Raw genomic sequence first — 19,551 nt, forward strand, 5'->3', positions numbered from 1 at the left:
TGCACTTGAAGCAAACAAACTGTGCAGGAGAGAAACAATCTTCGAGTGATGTTATTAAAAAGAGGGACATGCTTTGTTTTGAAAAAATAAAATAAAGTCAGGTGGGGGGATACATACCAGAGAACCAAATCCCAATGTCCAAAAATGTTCATTTCGTACTTCTAAGACACCATCCAATGTAGAAACCTAATTGAAGACACACAATGAATCACAATATTAGTATTAAAATGCTAATGTTTCTGACAGCTTATTCATAAAGCCCCAAGGGTTGTGTTAATAGAAAAGCTCACTTGGAGTCCAGCCTCCCTGAAATCAATGTGTTTTCTATGTAAACATGCAGAATATCAAGATGTAAGCCTATTTATACTTCCACCAACTGCATTCTTCAAAAGGCTACTCCACTTGGAACACAAGACAGCATCAGATACATCTCATAAGACTGATCTGAACATTCTATATTTATGTATTAATTTATTAGTAAAGTATTAACAATGTTCTTTTTTTTAAAAAAAATGTGAATATATAGCTTCTATAGTATCCAAACTAAAAATGTGAACAAAGGGATCGTTGGAAAATTAATGGGAGATGCTGTTTACCAAATTCCTACAAAAAGCACAATATTTCATTGATACTGAAAACTGAAACACCAGTATTAGAAAATAAGGAAATATTGCCTCCTCTCCCTTGGCTACACAACCCATAAAATATATATATTGTGCATGCTCTGGGGCAAGGGTGACCCTGGCCACTGTATACCAATGTAACATTTTAAAACTTACTTCTCTTATAAGTTTATCAAGCTGTCCAATCACATGAGGTGGCGTTGTCTGAAAAAACAAAAAATACTATTACTTTTAAAAACTGCCAAAGAGGGTTTCCCCCCCATAGTTCTTAAATGACTCAACAATATAAAGACAATAAAAGTGGCTCACTACATGGAGTGGAGCTGCTATGCCAGCTTCCTGGCAGATGGCTAACGCTGCTTAACAGGAGGGAGGGGGTGAGGGGGCAGGGAAGTTGGCATAATGTAGATGCACCAAGAACACCACTAGATTTGGCTCCACCAGTGTGTTTGCGCCACACTGACCTCCCCGCCACCTCCCACTCTGGTAAGGAATAGCAGCTCACATGCCAGGAAGTTAGCATAGCAGATCCCCTACACCCAGAAAGCAGCTTCTGCTGAGGATGCACTATGGACTCTAAAGTGGAACTCTAAAAACGACACTGTGCTTTCACCTCTTAATAGGTGCGTTCTTGCTCAAGGTTCTAGCAAACTAGCCGTGTTTTCCTCCCAGGGTACTCCATTCCGTAACCCTCCCCACCCACACCTCCAGGTTTTCTTTCCCGACTGACATGCATCATTCTGTGGTTGTTGCGGGCCTTGAGCATGCTCAGTTCTCACCAGGCCTTTTTCTGCCCCTGTAGGACTTTGTTTACACTTCAATGAAATATTTTAAAATTTACATTTATTTACTTGCAAAATTTGGTAACTGCTTTCCACCAGATGGTCCCATAACACTACCCCACAGTCTTAAAAAATACAATCATGAAGACAAAATGCAAGTAAAACAAATAAAAGATTACAGGAGTAGAGCACTCAAATTCAGAACAAACTAATCAGATCCTCTAAAGACCTAGAAAAGCTCTGTTTTTAACTATATGGTGGAGAGCCACCAGTGATTATGCCAGCCACACTCCCAGGGGGATGGAATTCTAGAGTTGTGGCACAATGACCAAGAAGTGCTTGTCTTGCATCCCAGCATGACAGAGCACACTCAGCACTGGAACCATGAAGGAGGCCCCCTCAACTATCTCAAAGTGTAGGCTGGTTGATATGGGGAGAGGTGCTCCATCAGTTATCCACGTTCCAAGTCATTCTAGGCTTTATATACCAACAGCAGCATCTTAAATTGGGTACAGTATCATATAAGCAGCTGTTGCAAATCCTGCATATTAAGTGTAATATGGAACATTTTTTAACATTTCAGAAAGCAAGAGGCTGTGTGTGTTTTTTTAAAATTAAATGGGTGATGCCAACCTTGGCTATACTGAAAGATGCTATCACAAAGTCACTTCTCTCATTGGCTCACCTGAAGCAATACCTTCCCACTGTAGACGCTCATGGGATACATGGTACCAAACGTCATCAAGGCAATGGCTAGAGCAGAGGCAGTATCTACTGCAAAATAATTACTGAAAGAAACAAGGGTAACATTAGTGGGCACACCTGTTTTTCAGCCTTTGGTATCTATGAATGTCTTCTTTAAATTCATGAGTACTTACTTAATTTCGATGAGCATGTATGTAATGCAAAGAGCTAAAGCCCCCGCAAGGTCGATCAAGATGAAAGGGTTCATGCGTGGAAGAAAGATGCTGCTCAGCCCAGGAATGATGCCACACAAACTAAAAGAAAGCGGGGAATAAGATGGATCAGTAGTGGAAACATCCAGTTAAACAGCTACACATGCAATTTATAGGTAAGTGATGGCTCTTATGGCAGCCCTCTGCAGACAGGGAACTCTACTTGACCCAGGTGTGAGCCTTATTGCTGAGGGAAATGATACAAGGGACAGGAGGGTACCTAAATGCTGAAATAAAATCAAGGAAAAAGCTCTTCAATTTATTTCCTTCCAGCTCTAACTGATGGTGCCCAGTTTCACAAAAGGTTTTAGCTATTGAAATGACATGACGGCCTCTCCAACTATAACTTATTTATTTAGTGGCAGAGCACACACTTTGCATTCAGATGGTTCTCAATTCAATCCCTGGCATCATTCATCAGTTAAGAGGATCAGGTGGCACATGCTGGGAAACAGAATTCTGCCTGAAACCCTGGAAAGCTGCTACTCATCAAGTGTTGACAGAATGGATTAGGCAGAGAAATAGTCTGATTTGGTATAATGCAGCTTTTTATGCAAAAGTGGACATGGGGAATCATCTTGCTTTTTCATATATATATTTTAAGAAACTTAACATGAAGGCCATCACCAGCCACCATATGATCTGATGACGGACAGGATACAAAGGTTATTGGGGAATTCAAACTCTGCTTGATCCTACACTCACTCATAAAGAGGGAGGTGTTTCACGATGTTAACCAGAGCAGAGACAGATGCCATCAAGTATCAACCTAGCAAATTCAAAACACTGTCATATTATTGTGACATTTTCTAGAAACATTTTCCAGGACTTTTCCCAAGACCAGATAGAAGCATAGGACAGTTGGTTTAGCAAGGATGTCAGGTTTCTAAACCATTACACCAAATGAGAGCAAACACAGACCACCACAATTGAATACTTTGGGGAAATGCAGGAACTATGTACCTTGTCTTCTAAATTCTGTTTATCTCTGCTCAGTAACTCATCTTACAGGGAGGCCATTTTCGTAGGGGGAAGAGGGTGCAGGTCAGAGGCAGTCCTTGGTCTTGTCAACTGCATGACCAGCAAGGCCCATGGCCAAACCCACTATTCCTTCTATATAAACCTTGCCATTCACTGGCAACAGGCATGGGAAGATTTAGTCCAAGGGCTGCCAGCTGCTGATCTGTAACATCTTATTTTTGCAGCAGCAAAAAAAGAAAAGAAAAAAAAGGCAATGCTGTTCTAGGCTGCATCAATGAAAATATAGTGTCCAGATCAAGGAAAGTAAAACTACCACTCTATTCTGCCTTGGGCAGATCACATATGGAGTACTGTGTCCAGTTCTGGGCACCACAATTTAAGAGGGATATTGACAAGCTGGAACATGTGCAAAGGAGGGCAACCGAGATGATCAAGAATCTGGAAACCAAGTCTTATGAGAAACAGTTGAGGGAGTTGGGTATGTTTAGCTTGGATAAGAAGAGACTGAGATGAGATATGATAGCAATCTTCAAATATTTAAAGGGCTGTTACATGGAAGATGGAGGAAGCTTTTCTCCTGCTCTAGATGGTTGGATTTCGACCACTGGATTCAAGTTACAAGAAAGGAGATTCTGACTAAACATTGGGAAGCACTTTCTGACAGTAACAGCTGTTCGACAGTGGAACAGTCTCCCTTGGAAGGTAGTGGACTCTCCTTCCTTGGAGGTTTTTAAGCAGAGGTCGGATGGCCAACTGTCATGGATGCTTTAGTTGAAATTCCTGCACAGCAGGGAGTTGGACTAGATGATCGCAGGATCCCTTCCAACTGTATAATTCTATGGCTCCATGATTCTGTTACCATATCATCCTTTTAACTTACCTCCTACTGAGATCTGCAACATGTTCCTGAAGCCAACTTGTACTTGCAGCTACAAAAAAAAAACCCCACCATAGTAAATATTATTATTAGAATACTTACAATAGCATGTCAGTCACTAAAACACACAGGAACATATTTTTGAAAACTGCAAGTGCAATTCTATGTCAGGCCTGCAGGAAAATAATAGGTCTGGATATATGTTTTATTGTTCCAGGTCAACTCACTTATTGTGCCAGCACAGCTACAGTGTTCTTTAGCATCATTACTTTAATAATAGTATTCTGATATTGTAAGACTGGTTTGCACAGGTGTGAGTCAGGGTTCAGTGGCAGGTGTTTCTTAAAACAGTATTTTAAAATATTTCTAGGCTACCTTTCTGGGAAATCCAAAATGCCTTACAGAAATAAAAAATGCAAAATGACAAAATGAGCAATGCAAAAGTTAAAATCATCCTACCCCCCCCAAAAAAAAGAGAAAATCCAATAAAACATTTCCCCCAGCAACAGTAACCAAAGTCCAGTGAATAAAAAGATCAGACAAAAATACTATAGCTTGACAAGTATATATATGAAACTGAACACTTAAGCTTATTGACATTTAAAACGTTTTGATAAAAGGCATTTGCAGGTGTAGACCTTGATAATATGGCACCATGTGCTAGGCCAAAATTTGCTGCCCTCCCCACAGCCCTCCTGCGACCTTCCCAAAGCCAGGTAAGGGAGGTGCTGGGCTTTGGGAAAGAGGCACAAAGACTCTGAAAGGGTCCTAGAGTCCTTACAACTCCTTCTCAAAGCTGGGCAAGTGCTAACTAGACTTTGGGAAGGAGGTGGGAGGACTCTAGGACCCTGTCAGAGCCCTCAGACTTTCTTCTCAAATCAGGTCCTTACTAGGCTTTGAGGAGGCAGGAAGGTGCCCCCTTGGCTCAGCGACCTGTGCGGGAGGCTCTGTCCTAAATCAGCCTCTGGCATGTGCATAAGCAAGCCTCATCAACTTAAGATTTACACCCCTTCCATAACTGTTTTTTAGATATAGCATCATCTAGATGTAAACAACTGTTACTCAGAGGCATCCACAAGTACATTTGTCAGGAAGAATTGCCCCAGGCTCTCTGGCAAGTAGCATCACTCAGCAAAGAGTTCTCATAGGCAGTACAATTTGGAGAGCATGTTTCTTCTCCACTGCAAATGAGAAAACAGCACCCATTTCTCCCAGGGCCTCTAGGCATACAAGAAGATTTGGGGGAGAGGAGGGGCTTGGCGGCAGTCAAAAATAGTGGCTAGCCAGAAAGGAATATTGTTTTTTTTTTTGTAAGTAACTCAGATCTCCAAATCCATGGACATTCACTCACTTTAGTTTTAACACATGTATTCATTACGTACCTTCAGAGACATAAGCAAAAGGTTTATTCCTAATAGAAAGCATTGTAAACAGGTTGAAGGAGAGTGCCACAAAGGTACCAACCAACAATCGACCCCTAAAAAGAAGAAATAAATTTTAATGCCATTGACTATCATAATATTCCACCAAGTACTACTTACGTTAGCCAGTTATTTTATTTACTAACCTGTGTATCATCCCATTTTTCTTCTTCATTTAGCTACATTTAATCAGCTTTTATTGAAATAGAAAACTTATTTCTTTAATCTTATTCCAATGTATACAGTAGAATTACAGTTCTGCTCTACAATATTTATCAATGAGTGTTACATCCCCAGCAGCAAACATATGAACATCTTTTTTAAAAATATCTTGCCCCACAACCATGAGTTAATTTATAACTACAAATACAATTGAGAGACATTAAATTCAAAAGGAATTTTGCCAATGGCCTCAATATCATGTCAGCGTAAACTTTATTGTTCTGCGTTTAACAATGTAGCAATGTGGATAATTAATACTGTATTAGCCATGCCCCTTTATCCCTGTAATATTTAATTCAATACTTTTGCATATTAAAAGCACTCACGTGTGAATCTCTGGTTGTTCCAGAAATCGTTCAGCACTATAAGACACAATAATAATAGTTTTACAGTTAACTGTTCTTTCAAGACGTCTGTTACAAAGCAATCCTATTGGTGGAACAGGAGGCATAGCGGATCCAAATCCCTCGGAGCTCATGCCAGCAGGGTAGAAGATGAGGGATTGGCCATCTTTCTTTTTTTGCTCCCCTTTGGAGGTTCTCCTTTTAAATAACACACAAATACATAGACCAGCCCCAGGGCCTGTTCACTTCCCCCCCAACCCCCGCCTTGCCTCGTTCCAGGACAGGGTTAGAGGACTAGGAGGGTTTTGGACCAAGCAGATCCAATGCCTTCCCCAATCTGTCCCAAGAACCCCTCTCTGCCATTGGATTTTGCTGCTGCAGGGAGGCCCCCACGGTTGGACCTCCGTCTCCAAAGATGCACCCCTTTCTCTGCCTATGGAGAGGGAGATTCACAAAATCCCAAGGACCAAAGGATTACAGCCTTAGTCGCACATCAGATGTATGTACACCAGCGCAAAGCAGCAAGCTGAGGACTATTGTGTCAAAAATTAAAATTGACTTCTAGCATTATTTAGTTCCTCTTGTTACATATCAGTCATAAGTGCAAGCAATATTCCTACCTTTCTTTGAGTATGAAGAGCGCCCCAAGTTGTGCTAGAACCGTGGAAGCAAATACTGCTAGGACTTCAAATCTCTCAAACCTGAAATTTGAGAGGTCAAACATTTTAAAATCAATATAGGCAGACAAGTATTCTGATCAGGAAGAAAACTCGCAGCACATTCACAGGGACTTGCTTGCAAAGCTAAATTACTTGTCCTGTACAATAAACTGTGAGGAAACTATTTTCTCATAGATTTGTTAAAATGGTGTAAGGCCTTCAGGGACCAAATAAAATGGTGCAGGGCAGGGGACAGATGCTGATCTGACCTATAGGTGCATAAGCTGGCATTCCCTGCATTAAAGGTCTAGCATCTGAAGCGAATATATATGCTGGTATCAGGCAAAAACAAGGCTAGAATGAAATCTTACACAGAATACCATTTTTGCATGCAAGTTCCAAACTTCTTTATATAAATATGGCCAATTGTACAAGTTTTGCACATTTTCATAGACAGACTTTGATACATTTTTTAATTTAAAAACCCATTACATGTTTATCACATACTTTAGAACAAATATTTTCAGGAGACATGAAATATCAGCATATCACTTACCCAAATGAATAAGCTGGGCTGGGCTTCTTCATCATTACCCAATAACTTATCAAGCATGTTATTAAACTATATTAAAAGAAAACAATGTAAATTCAAATAAGCAAAATCTAGCTAATAAAAACTCAGTTTCCAATAATTCATTAATTCATTGAAATAAAGTTGCTTTGGCAGTGCAAATGCATACAGAAAGACAGAGCAATAAGCTCTGTTATGTTCAACGGGTCTTAGTTCCTGGTACATTGTACTTGGATTAGACCCATTGAAATTGATGGACCTGATTAGTCATGCCCATTCATTTCCATGGGTCTACCATAGGTATGACTAACACTGGTTTTAGATAATAGTACAAAGAAAATGTCACATACATTATATGGAAGTGTTACAAAATGAGATGAGAATTTTTTAAAAGTAAAACATACCTGAAAAGATCAAAGATAGTTAGGTAGGTATATGCAGTTAAAGCTGTGGAAAGAAGGTTTATACTTTACTTACACATAAATACACAATAAATAAAGAATGAATACATAGTAAAGAAGCTTCAAGTTCTCCTGCCTGCAAAATATTGCCTGCAAGGATTAAACGCTTCGTACCATTACCTGCATACACCCATGTCTTCTAAAGATACAAGACACATTTTACAATAGTGGTGGGGAAACTGCGACCCTCCAAATATTGCATCACAACTACTGGTTGCCTATGTTTTATGCTCATATGCTCAGTAGTCAAACCGTGGGTTGCAATACAGCTCAAGGGAATTATAAGTGCTAAGATTCTGGGACTGCTCCACTGCAGCTGGAAGACAAGCAGCAGCTAAAGCTGTAAGCAGCTGCTCCTGGAGTCTCAATGAAGAGCCCATGGGCACCGTGGTGCCCTCAGAAAAATTGCTCATTTTTTTAATGTCTGATTTTAATTTGTGGGGATTGTTTGGTGGGAGGGGTTACCTATTTGGGCAGGGTTCCTCTTTCTTTCTTTCTTTCTTTCTTTTGCCTGTTCTTTGTTTCAGAGTACTGCATGTTTAGGGATGTTCTGACTATCACCAGCTTTTCATCTATGAAATGGCTGTATTGTGGTGCCCACTAGGGCTGGGCGATATCTGGTTTTCAACACCATCACCAGCTAAACACTGTGATATACTGATATATCACAATGTCTGGAATGAGGATGGAGCAATGTAGAGGTATTGGCTGGCTTCACGGTTTTTCTCACATCGTGATTTCTGCCAGCGTCTGCTCTTGTGATCTGCTGCCCCCTGCAGGAAGTAGGGAAGAGCTGAGCTGGCAGAGTTAACAGGGACTGCAGGAATTGAGAGAAGCATTGCGATTTTTGCACAGCACATTCACACATCATGATTCACAATATATTGGCAGGCCATGTCAAAAATTATGAAACCAATATCACAATATGGACTTCAGATCAGTTTTGGACGATATATTAATATATCACCTAGCCCTAGTCCCCACAACAGTTTCTTAAATTTTCTGATGTGCTCCTAGACCCATAAAGTTCAGGGAAACCTGAGCTACTCCACTCCTGTCCTTCAAGTCAATGCCTAGAGCATGGATAGGGAACCTCTAGCCCTCCACATGTTAGGGACAAAGCTGCCTTATACAAAGTCAGACCATTGGTCCATCTAGCTTAGTACCGTCTACACTGATGGGCAGTAGCTCTCCAAGGTTTCAGACATGAGTCTCTCTGTTTGAAGCTGGAGCCTTCTGCATGCAAAGTATCTGCTGTATCACTGAGCTCCCATCAGCCTCAAAACAGCGTGGCCCAGGCCCACAAGCGTTTTAGTCTACCAACATCTGAAAGGCCACTGGTTCCCCATCCCTGGCCTAGAGCAAGATGAGGGGTCTGGTTGCCAGGAAACAAGGAAGGCACTAGGTGCACTAGTGCTCTGATGGTGTTTCCTGCTTGGCAGGGGGTTGGACTCGATGACCCTTGTGGTCTCTTCCAACTCTATGATTCTATGATTCAAAGGAGCACCATACATGTCAGAATTATCTTACCCACTCACCAGAGCCACAGATTTAACTTTAAAAATAAAATTTAAAAACTCTACATAACTGCACAAGCCACATAACCCAAGAAGGGCATGCTTTTGCAAAACCTAAGCAAGAATGAAAATGGCAACCAAGGCAAAAAAGTGCACAGGGTCATGATCAGCTCCACTCACAAGAAGCAGTCATTATATCCGTGATCCATGCATATTTGCAATGTGGGAAAATGTGCCCCTCTTCAATCTGGACAGTATTAAAGGCACAAAAGTAGCTAGCTCCACAGATTTCTAAGTACTTTAAGAACTAACAGTGCCAGTGTGATCAAGGAGCATTCATCTGGTACCGACCTGGCAATAAACTGCAGATCCAGACAAAGGCTTACAGACTGTAGGATTATTTTTAGGATTATAATAGGCCCTGCCTCAAGAATACTCCAGGGGAGGAACGAGAAGAATGCTCAGACCATTTAAAATACATTTTGGAAGAAGTACAAGATAGACACAGTTAGATATCACAAGATGCTCACAGATCTACAACTCTTCTAATTGTAATGTGCTTAATTCTGTTACACATAGAGGATTCTGCTGCTTTATATTAATACTATTATCAGTTTACTATGCAGAAGCATTTAAATGCAATAACATAAACATACCTATGCTGTTTGTTGAACTGCACCACATAAGGAGGAAGCCAGTACATACTATGTTTATCGCACCAAACAACAAGATCTTCCATGACTGTAAATGACAATAGTTAAAGTGACTACTTAACAAGGGAATTGCAATAAAGCTTATTTGTCATAAAAAAAACTTTACAATCCTGCAACACACTCACACAATTTTGAATGAGCATTTTATGCCACCATTAGCTTTAACACTCTTGCTGATCTCAAGAGACAGCAGCAAAGCATACTCTAGACCAATAGTTCCCAATTGGTGGTCCATGGATTCCCCCTCCCCCCCCGGGATCTGTGTAACCCACCCAGGGGGTCCTTGGCACCATTCACATAACAAAAAAAAAAAAAAAAAAAAAAAACTGTAGAGATATCTAAATTTTCAAAAGTAGGGTCTCCATCGCTTGCATTTTGAAAAACAGGGGATCCACAGTACTTAGCTAATTGTGAACCACTGCTGGTCTAGACCACATGTGAGGAACGTTTGACCTTCCAGCTGTTGCTAAACTACAGCTCCCATTATCCTTGACCAGTGGCCATGCTTGTTGGGGCTTATGGGAGCTGTAGTTCAGCAACATCTGGTAAGCTAAAAGTTCCCCACACCTGTTCTAGACAGCTGTATCTACACTTCATTCAGATGGTCATTCAAAGCCTCAAAAACTATTTATGAAGTGTGCTCCTCCCTCCTCTGGTGTGCCACTTTCAGCGCAAAGATCCTAGCTTACATTAAGACAAAATTACTAAACTGGGGAACTAGGGCTAACTAGCCATGAAAATAAACCAGGAGAGGAGGAGGAGATGGGTGAGGGAGGAGTATACAGCCAGTGTATTCATCCCTAACTTCATAAAATCACAGACAGCAAGGAGACTCTCATCAGTTCAGAAAGTAGTACAAAATCACACAACAAATTAAAAGCAAACAGGAGCAAATAAAGACAGACAATTGCAGCATAAACATTGTCTGAAACAACCTGGCAGTATGTCCCTCTTCCTAAATCATTCATTAATGTCATATCTTCTAATGAAAAACAAATATTTATTGTAATCAAGTTTCTGTTACAGCAAGCAAAGAGGTATATTTCTCTGAGAAGACATGTAACTAGAGTTTTAGTGTCTGTACTGTAAAATAAAACTTTACCCTTCGATCAGCAGCTACTGATCTAAATTCCTGTGTTAACTTGCCAAACAGAGACCTCTGTGATTTGCGAAATAAGTGTATTGTCCCCTGCAAATAAAAAAGCAATAGCACAAATCGTTGTCAATCTCTTAATTACTGAAACTTTCCATTTCTTCAATCACATTCCCCAAAATGAGCTTGATTTCTGAACGTTGCCCTTTATTATAAGGAAAGTTGTTTCACCAATGTTACACACTGTTGCAAAGTAACACTTACTTAGGAAATAAGAATAAATACAGTTAACCCTGGCAAGCAGGGACAAGCCAGGGTTGGAAAACCTCCTGTGCCCTTAAGACCCATATAAGAGGCAGGAATGCAGTAAGTGAAGCTCTCAGTATCAAAGCATCCTGCACCAAGTGTTTGTTTGGTGTTTTTTTTAAATTTATCACATTTCTAACCCATTTGGCCTCTGATAATTTTGAGGTGGTTTTATCTCCACTATATCTCTATAACTTTGGTTAGCCTAACAGATGGTTAGTTGTTCAGGGGCCTACCACTGAACTCTGTGGCTGAAAAGGAGTTTGAACTCAGGTATCCTTGTCAAGATTGTCCCAAGTCCAGGCTAGGGTCTCTTTGTAGAAATCTGATACACATTAAACCTGTGGTTCCCAATGTGGGGTACAATTTGATTTTTAAGAGGGGGGCAATTCGAGAATGAGTTATTAACAGTTAATGGACTTTTAGGCTTCCTCCACGTGCATAGGAGTTCACTTTTTGAATAATAAGAATTTTATGTCACAAGGTGGGAGGACCTCAGGATTTTAGAGATGCTTAGGTGGAGCATGGCCCAAAAAAGGTTGGGAACCACTGCATTAAACTGTTGCTAATTTTTTATACCCTGCTTTTCAAAGATCTTATCAAGTCAGTCCACAGGAGGAGGAGAACCTTTTTATATGGCATGGGCTTAAACACACAACCAACTTGCTAATGGCTGCAGTTCGAACTGCTGCTAAGGGAACAGCTGCAGGGCCCGGTTCGAAAGCTGGCAACCTCATATGCCTTGCTCCGTAACCACTACACCGCGTTGCCTCTGTGAAGAAGCAGCGTCACGGTGCCATGACGAGGCGCAGAGAGCCTGACCTCTGAAGAGTGACGTCAGTCTCCGCAGATACCCAATGAAAGGAAGCCAAGCCTTAAGAACTGGCAAGACAGAACCGGGGTTCTGAGAGGTCCTCGCGCCGTACCCCCGAGCTGCGCGTGCGCGTTGGCTCTCCCCCCGCCAGCTTGAGTCCGAGGCCTCAACCGTCGTCCCTCGTCTCCTCCCCACCCCTGCGCCCCGCTTCGAGGTGAAAACAGAAGGCAAACTCACCATGTTGAGGAACAAGTGGCTCCCCAAAGGGGCCGGAAAAGGCTGGCTCCTCCTGTCACCATGGAGACGAGGCGGGAGCCGAAGGAGCCGGCGTGTAATTGGCCGAGCCCAGCATAGGAGCAGGAACTGACGCGGCGCCTTCGCCCCGGCGCTGCCTCCTCAAGATGCCGCGGTGCTTTAGTTAGCGTTGTGGCAGGCAAGGCGGGGCGAGAGAGAGAAAAAAGAGGGCGGAAGGCAGCTGCGCATGCGCCAGCTCTGAATGAAGCAACGGGGAAGCTGTCTGGTAAAGGCGGTAGCGTTGCCGCAGCGTCGTTGGCGCCCACGCCGAGGAGGAGCTGTGCGCTTTTAGGCGGCCGGTCGCTGTCGGAAACGGATCACGGGGAAAACCTGGCTTTTACACACCGTCTCTCTCTCTTCCAATGTGTTCGTTTATTTATTCATCCTCAATATGCATCATGTGTACCCCTGTTGTATCCCTCTTTAACCTCGCCTTGCAGACGACCGCAGAGAAGGAATGAAGAGCGCAATGTTCTAAGTCGGTGTTAAATTTGGTACAAGGGCCACAAGCACATTCAGATTCTTGCTATGATTATGCTCTCTGCTGTAGAACTAGTGTAGCCTTATGAGGCTTTGGCCTCGGGTGGGAAAAAGTATTGCACCCGGGAGAGGGAGTCAAACAGACACTCAAGGAATAGTTTCAGAGAAAAAGCTTTATTTCTACCATCCGGACTGGTAGAAGGAGCAAGTGTGACAACTCACAAACAAGCATGGGTTCACAGTCATTTGCACAGAGCATATATCCCCCTTCTAGTTCCCTCCCCTTTCTCCTCCTCTTCAAGAGTCCTTCCTCATGAGTTCCCCTGAGCATGAACAGAAAGCTCCTGTCTTGGGACTATTGGGACTCTTCCTAGGAAAGGGGGTGAGAAGCCAAGGGGGTCGAGGAGCCTTGCAGTTCAGCATGTTCAAGATGTGTTACAACCGAATGAGATGAGTCAGTTCCCAGGCCTGAGTATTCTTGGCAATGACAGAGCCTATTCATTAGCCTTTTTGAAGCTCTCTCGTACCGATAAAAGTAACTGTTTGCCTTTGCCACAGCATCTTGTGAGAAAGCAGAGGAAAACTTTAGCTGTGGATTTTTAGAAGGCAGAAAAGGAATTTTGGACAGTTTTGAGGCCTGGGGTGATTATTGAGGGGGGGGGGGTGACTTCGGGCCTAGGTGGGGTCACCTGTCCTCACCTCCTTCTCTAGGAACAAATATTGTGCTCTCAACCACCAGGAACAGGCTGGGAACTCTTCCAGCCCAAGGACATCATTCCTTGCTCTCACTCTCCGCTAAGCTGTGCAAACTCTTACACCCCATTGCAGTGCACCCTCTCCAGGGAGGTCTAAACCTACACTGTTCCTACACTGAGAGGTGGTATCAGTTTTCTATTTGTAATGCCTAGTGCACAGCAATGGGGTGGAAATTGGATTTAACCCTCCCCTCCAACTAGGGTAGGGGAAAATTTGTGCCCTCCCACATCTTTGCTGAGCAGCAGGGAAGGTTCAAGTTTTCTTTACCATCCAGACACTGGGAGGGAGTTCTTCCTGGTGTTAGGGCAGGGAGTTTTAAACCTCCCCACCCTGACCCTGCAGACCATGATGGAGATCAAAATAAGGCCCTCTCCACTCCACCACAGAAAGGGTGCAATTCTCATCCCCATCCTGGTCTGGATACATGGGCTGAGGAAGATGCTGATTAGGCCAATAGGCTGGATGTTTCCCATCCCTTGACCAAGAGATTATGGTAGGGGAACTTCATAATGGCAAAAGTTACCTGGAAAACGTGGTTAGTTTGATAAAATACTTAGATGAAAATATTTAGAGGCGTGTTACATTTCACATTTGGTAGAACAAAGGTATTAGTTGAAATTTATCTACATGTTGCATGTGACAAGGGCTTGCTTTCAGCATTTGTAATATTAAAGTAATCACCCAAATTATTGTTTTAACTTTTTTATTTAGAATCTTAACAAATTGAGGTAATAAAAATTAAAAATGTTGTTTTACACATTTTATTTCATTAGAACTTGCATTAATTTTTAGTACTGTTTCAGACAAACCAAATGGAAATAATCTTCAAAAATTTTCCATGATCTTTCACATGAGAAATATTAACAGCATAGGCAACAGATCTGAAAGGCATGAATCTGGACCTAGTAAAGTACTAAAACTGTACATGAAGACAAATTGCAACATGTTATCAAGAAAATCAAACTTCTCAATCCAATGTGAACATTTTTCATGCTTTTACACATTTTCCCATTAAGGTTTCATATCTTAATACTGAATAACTATGTCCAATATTCAGAAAAAGAAGTTGGGGTGGGGAGAAGCCATCTGAGAATTCTCATTGAGGAAACATAACGTAGTCTTTCCACAGCTTTGAAACTGCTCAGTATGAACAGTGCTGCTGGTTTTGACAGCACTTTTGGTTTTAAATTCAAAACAGCTATTTATATCTCATGGTCCTTCTTAAAGGATGCTACTTTAGAAAATCCCTCAATGACAGAAAAGGTGACAGCTGCCTAATAGCATTTTCAGGAAACAAGTCAATGTAATCTACATATACATATACAAATGTTGTTCTTTGCTATGACTAGCATAATGCATCTGTTAGATGGAAAGTCTAATACTTTATTGTAGTTTTCTTTCAGCTGCCTAGGGCTCCAGTACTATAACAAATGATACCTCAAATGGTCACATACAATATTGCAGTATGTACCAATAGACAAATCTAGTCATTATCTTGGACTCAACTCGAGTTATCACCAGGTTTTCTCTAATGGCTTAAGGTCTATGCTAGAATACATATGAATTTAGCAACTACTTAAGACACCTGACAACAAGCAAAGGACCAAATCATATTACTGAAATATGGGTGATAGAGTAGACCCATTAAACTCAGTGGACTTTAATTCAGTTCATTTATTTTAATACATCTCCTCCAAGTATTGGTTAACATTGGCTATCACCCTATAGGGTGAATGAAACTGCATTAGTCATGTCCACATTTGTCTTAAGGTAGTACAAAATTAGTGTAAGAGCTACACCATTAGGTAACCACTAGTTGCACCACACAGTTGTGTTCCCCAGCCCCATTTTGAATTTGGTATGTGTTAAGAGTTAATTTGTTTAACTGAACTCTGGGTAATCTTTAAATAAAAAACAACACCAAACTTGAGTACAAGAGTAAAAGGCTTGCCATTCCCACCAATGGAAAAAAAACCACACAAGTTAGCCAAACTAAAACATTTGTAATTCCTGTGGAACAACTGGAAATACATAGAACGGTCAAAACTATTACAGAGCACAAAAGGGCATAAGGAACACTAGGATACAGAGAGTTGTATTTTGTTCAATTAAGCAGCTGTTGCTGAAGTCTTCCCATTCAGTTGACTCATTCAGAATTTAATGCATCTAGAGTATGAAGTATTGCTAGGTTCAAACAGCAGGAAAATTCTTCAACACATTTCCTGAATATTGCCTTTAGAGGGCAATTTCTCAAGCAGCAACGAGTCCTTCACTCCTGCCGACATAAAATTGCTTGCTCTAGAATTAGCCAGACTGGATGTAAGCCTGAACTTAGTTAGGGGTTCTTAGTCCCATGTAGTTAGCTTAAAGCAAACAATTTCAGCCTTAAGTTATAACTAATCAGTGACTAGGATCACCACATACATTTTCAAGACATGAACTATTTTGAGCTTTTAACAAAGCTTTTCTACTTGTTTATCTTATTCAGGTTTCCTAACCACAATATTCAGTTAGGAAGGTGATTCAAAATATAAAAGCTCAATGCTCTACGAAAACATTGGGAATTCATGACAGGGTCATCCAACTTATACAAGTAAGATCTTTCCAAAAGTTAAAACTATTATATTAGCTTACTGTACGTAAGATAGAATACAACTGGAACCACTTTACACACAATCATATCATAATCATATCAGTGTTTCCTCACAATGAAAACATGGTGTATGTCACGCATAAATTTACCCATCGTCTAATAAATAGCTCATGGTATCTATTAAAAAATAATGACTTTTCTGTCCATGTAGGCAGTCAACTTGTACTACCACATAGGGCCTACTTTACCATTCATGCAATGAGGGGCACTGCACAATATTTCTACCTTCAGACGATACAGGGAAGTGGCCTTGACTTTATTTCATAGACCAAGAAAGGAAATCTGTGATTAGTTATGTATCAATAGATGATACTCAATGGTCCCTAGCTAAATACGCCTGACAAATTTTAGCCCAAACAGCAAGTAATGCCACCTACATTGAACTTTCAGTGCAAAGAAACTTAAAGATTACAAACAAAGTAGAAGGACGTTGAAGGCATCAAAGTGTGAGGAAATATCAAGTTTTTTTTCAGCTTCCAGAGGCTGTTCACAATTAGTTTACTCTGAAGCTTCGGACACTAATGAAGATACCAGCCATTATAGTGAAATATCCAGTTGCAGTGCCTTAACAAATCTTGTTTGTTTTTAGCAACCACTATAGGTCTTAGAACTATTTAGATTTTCATGTGCGCAACTAGCATGGCATTGCACTTTTAGCATGCTATCAATGCCGATAGCCTGCAATAGATAAAGAAGGCTATGTAGAAGTGCTCAAAGCTCCTCAGTTCAAGATCAATCGGTTTTGTTTTTTACTTCAATGGCAAAGAGTTATATCTTCTCAAAAGAATTTTGGCAGTCCCATTTCAAATCAATATGCTCAAATTAAATCTTCCCTAGAACTAGAAAGCATAATTTTAAACACTGAGAAGATATGCATACATTTATTCTCAACAGAATTTTCTTTGTTTCTTCTAATTTTTCATCCTCTTGACAATGTCCATCAATGTATCAAAGATGGAAATTTTCTTCTTACATTTAGTGTCCTTTTTAAAGTCAGCTGTGCCTCTACAAACCAAGCACATGAAGGATATAAAAAGTCTAATGCAATTAAAGAAGTAACCAAGACCACGATTACCAGAAGATTATAAAATTACCCAAGAAGAACCTTCTTTGGGTTTCTGTCACTGTAAATATGAAATTTAACACCAAAGAGAAATACTGCGGTCCTTTTATCCTTACTCTTGGTCTAAGAGACAACAGTATAGAAACAAGTATCCTACCACAGAAAGTTTATATAAATACATTAGAGAGACGCTGCAGGAAGTGAATGTCGTAAGACTGGTAACTTTAATCCATTCAGAGTTTCATTTGGTTGAAATGGTCAGTGCTGTTCTGTGAAAGAAAGCTTTCTAAGCTGTTTTATGACTGTAGAACTCCAAGAGAATGAAGAGCGGCAGACCAGTTTCTTTGTGTCCCAGTATTCACAATGCTGTCCTTCCTGATGCATATGAAGTGTTTTTATTTGGCACATTATTGATACATAGGTAAAAAAGAAAAGAAAAAAAGAGAATGACTCATACTCTTACAATTAGTAGTTTACAAGAACAAAACAAAAGCAAATGTCATGAGCAAATTAAAAAAGGGTTTTCCCAACTGAGAATCCTACTGGAATACTTCATCAACAAAATATACAAATTACATTTCCTACCATTGTTCAATTGCTAGAGTTCTTGCCCTGTGTCATATTACTGTGCTCTATCTTACAGTGCCCTAGGTTCTGTAAATCCAGATGTTAAGATTTATGAGATGTTGATCAACCTATTTCTATTCATTTTTTCCTTAAGTCAGTTCCCTGTTTTAGTGCAGATATTTAGAGTTCTATAAAGTCTTGTAAACTCTGGTCACATTCCAGCAGCAGTTTGCATCAACCGTCCCTTGCTGGCAACATTCTTCCCTTCCTTTGACAAAGATGCATATTAAACTGTTGTGTCTCCAAAGTCCTTGTTCCAGCGAATATAAGCTTCCAGGGTCTGTGGGCTGAGACTGCGTTTTATTTTCTTCAAGGACTCAGTGAAGTCTGACAATTTGATATTTCTCATCTAGAAGCAAAGAAAGTTTTTTACATTAACCACCTTGGTGATGCTTGCTTTCTAAGTTGCATTTTGGACTGAACTGAATCAGAATGTCAAATATGCTTATTTAGCTATTAAACTTACAAAAGTCAGGATCATAGGGAAAAGTATCAGTAACAGGCAGAACAAAATTAATCCTGCCTTAATTCCAGGTGTTTTTAATACATGAGAACAGAAGTCCAGTCAAAATCACAGGCCATGAATTATTTCCTGTCACTAAAAAAGTATTTGCTTAGCATGAACATTTTTAACTTTCAGCCTTATAGTCTTGGCTGTGTTTTAAACAGTACAGAAATACATTTTGGGACTTGAATCCTTGGCCTGCAGTGTTTAAGTACAGTGGTACCTCTGATTACGTACTTAAATCGTTCCGGAGGTCCGTTCTTAACCTGAAACTGTTCTTAACCTAAAGCACCACTTTAGCTAATGGGGCCTCCTGCTGCTGCCATGCCGCCACTGCACGATTTCTGTTCTCATCCTGAAGCAAAGTTCTTAACCCGAGGTAGTATTTCTGGGTTAGCGGAGTCTGTAACCTGAAGCGTATGTAACCCGAGGTACCACTGTACTGACTAGGAGGCTATAAATCCTAAAGCCAAGATGGAGAGCTGTTTTCAACCCGAGTACTTGATTTCAACATAACCAACCATCCAGGAGCCTCATTTCAATGGAGAGCAGGACAAAAGTTGATGGGGCAAAAAGCACAAAAGAGAAAAACCTAAGGGCCTCTATGACCCCCCGCTTGTCACAAACCTCCCTCAGACATGTGGGCAAACAGCTCTCTCTCTCTCACACACACACACACACAGTGTCTAACACTATACTGCTAAGTTTAGAGGTAAGGGGGGGGAGGCATAATTTCTCCCCATTCTAGTGCTGGGGTGGGTGTAAATGCTGCCTTTACACTTAAGGAACATGCAAAAGGCTTATTTAATCTTAGTGCTGTTGTGCTTGGCAAT

The 19,551-nt window shown here is 40.9% G+C and overlaps 2 protein-coding genes across 8 annotated transcripts in view; both read right to left on the minus strand.

Annotated features, from left to right (window-relative positions):
* The window catches only part of SLC30A6 (solute carrier family 30 member 6), a 16,662-nt gene extending 3,942 nt beyond the window's left edge, over window positions 1-12,720 (minus strand). The window contains exons 1-13 of one of the 3 annotated variants that reach the window (XM_083432232.1): window positions 12,578-12,720; window positions 11,230-11,316; window positions 10,071-10,155; window positions 7,841-7,883; window positions 7,422-7,487; window positions 6,827-6,907; window positions 6,189-6,224; window positions 5,602-5,696; window positions 4,223-4,271; window positions 2,284-2,403; window positions 2,091-2,193; window positions 780-827; window positions 118-186 (exon numbers count right to left, since the gene is read on the minus strand). In XM_083432232.1, the coding sequence (XP_083288358.1) occupies window positions 118-186; window positions 780-827; window positions 2,091-2,193; window positions 2,284-2,403; window positions 4,223-4,271; window positions 5,602-5,696; window positions 6,189-6,224; window positions 6,827-6,907; window positions 7,422-7,487; window positions 7,841-7,883; window positions 10,071-10,155; window positions 11,230-11,316; window positions 12,578-12,580 (885 nt within the window). In that variant the 5' untranslated portion in view covers window positions 12,581-12,720. Of the gene's footprint in view, window positions 1-117; window positions 187-779; window positions 828-2,090; window positions 2,194-2,283; window positions 2,404-4,222; window positions 4,272-5,601; window positions 5,697-6,188; window positions 6,225-6,826; window positions 6,908-7,421; window positions 7,488-7,840; window positions 7,884-10,070; window positions 10,653-10,705; window positions 11,317-12,189; window positions 12,210-12,577 lie in introns of those variants that run through there. The other 2 variants (XM_083432234.1, XM_083432233.1) reach the window with 2 other exon arrangements.
* A 1,839-nt stretch (window positions 12,721-14,559) lies between these two features.
* SPAST (spastin) overlaps window positions 14,560-19,551 on the minus strand; it is a 34,489-nt gene continuing 29,497 nt past the window's right edge. For 4 of the 5 annotated variants that reach the window (XM_083432202.1, XM_083432201.1, XM_083432200.1 and 1 more), the window contains one exon: window positions 14,560-18,562. In XM_083432202.1, coding sequence (XP_083288328.1) covers window positions 18,440-18,562 — 123 coding nt within the window. In that variant the 3' untranslated portion in view covers window positions 14,560-18,439. The remainder of the gene's footprint in view (window positions 18,563-19,551) is intronic. The other variant, XR_014509154.1, reaches the window with a different exon arrangement.

Source organism: Podarcis tiliguerta (assembly GCF_965153285.1).
Source record: "Podarcis tiliguerta genome assembly, chromosome: 3".
Lineage (NCBI taxonomy): Eukaryota > Metazoa > Chordata > Lepidosauria > Squamata > Lacertidae > Podarcis > Podarcis tiliguerta.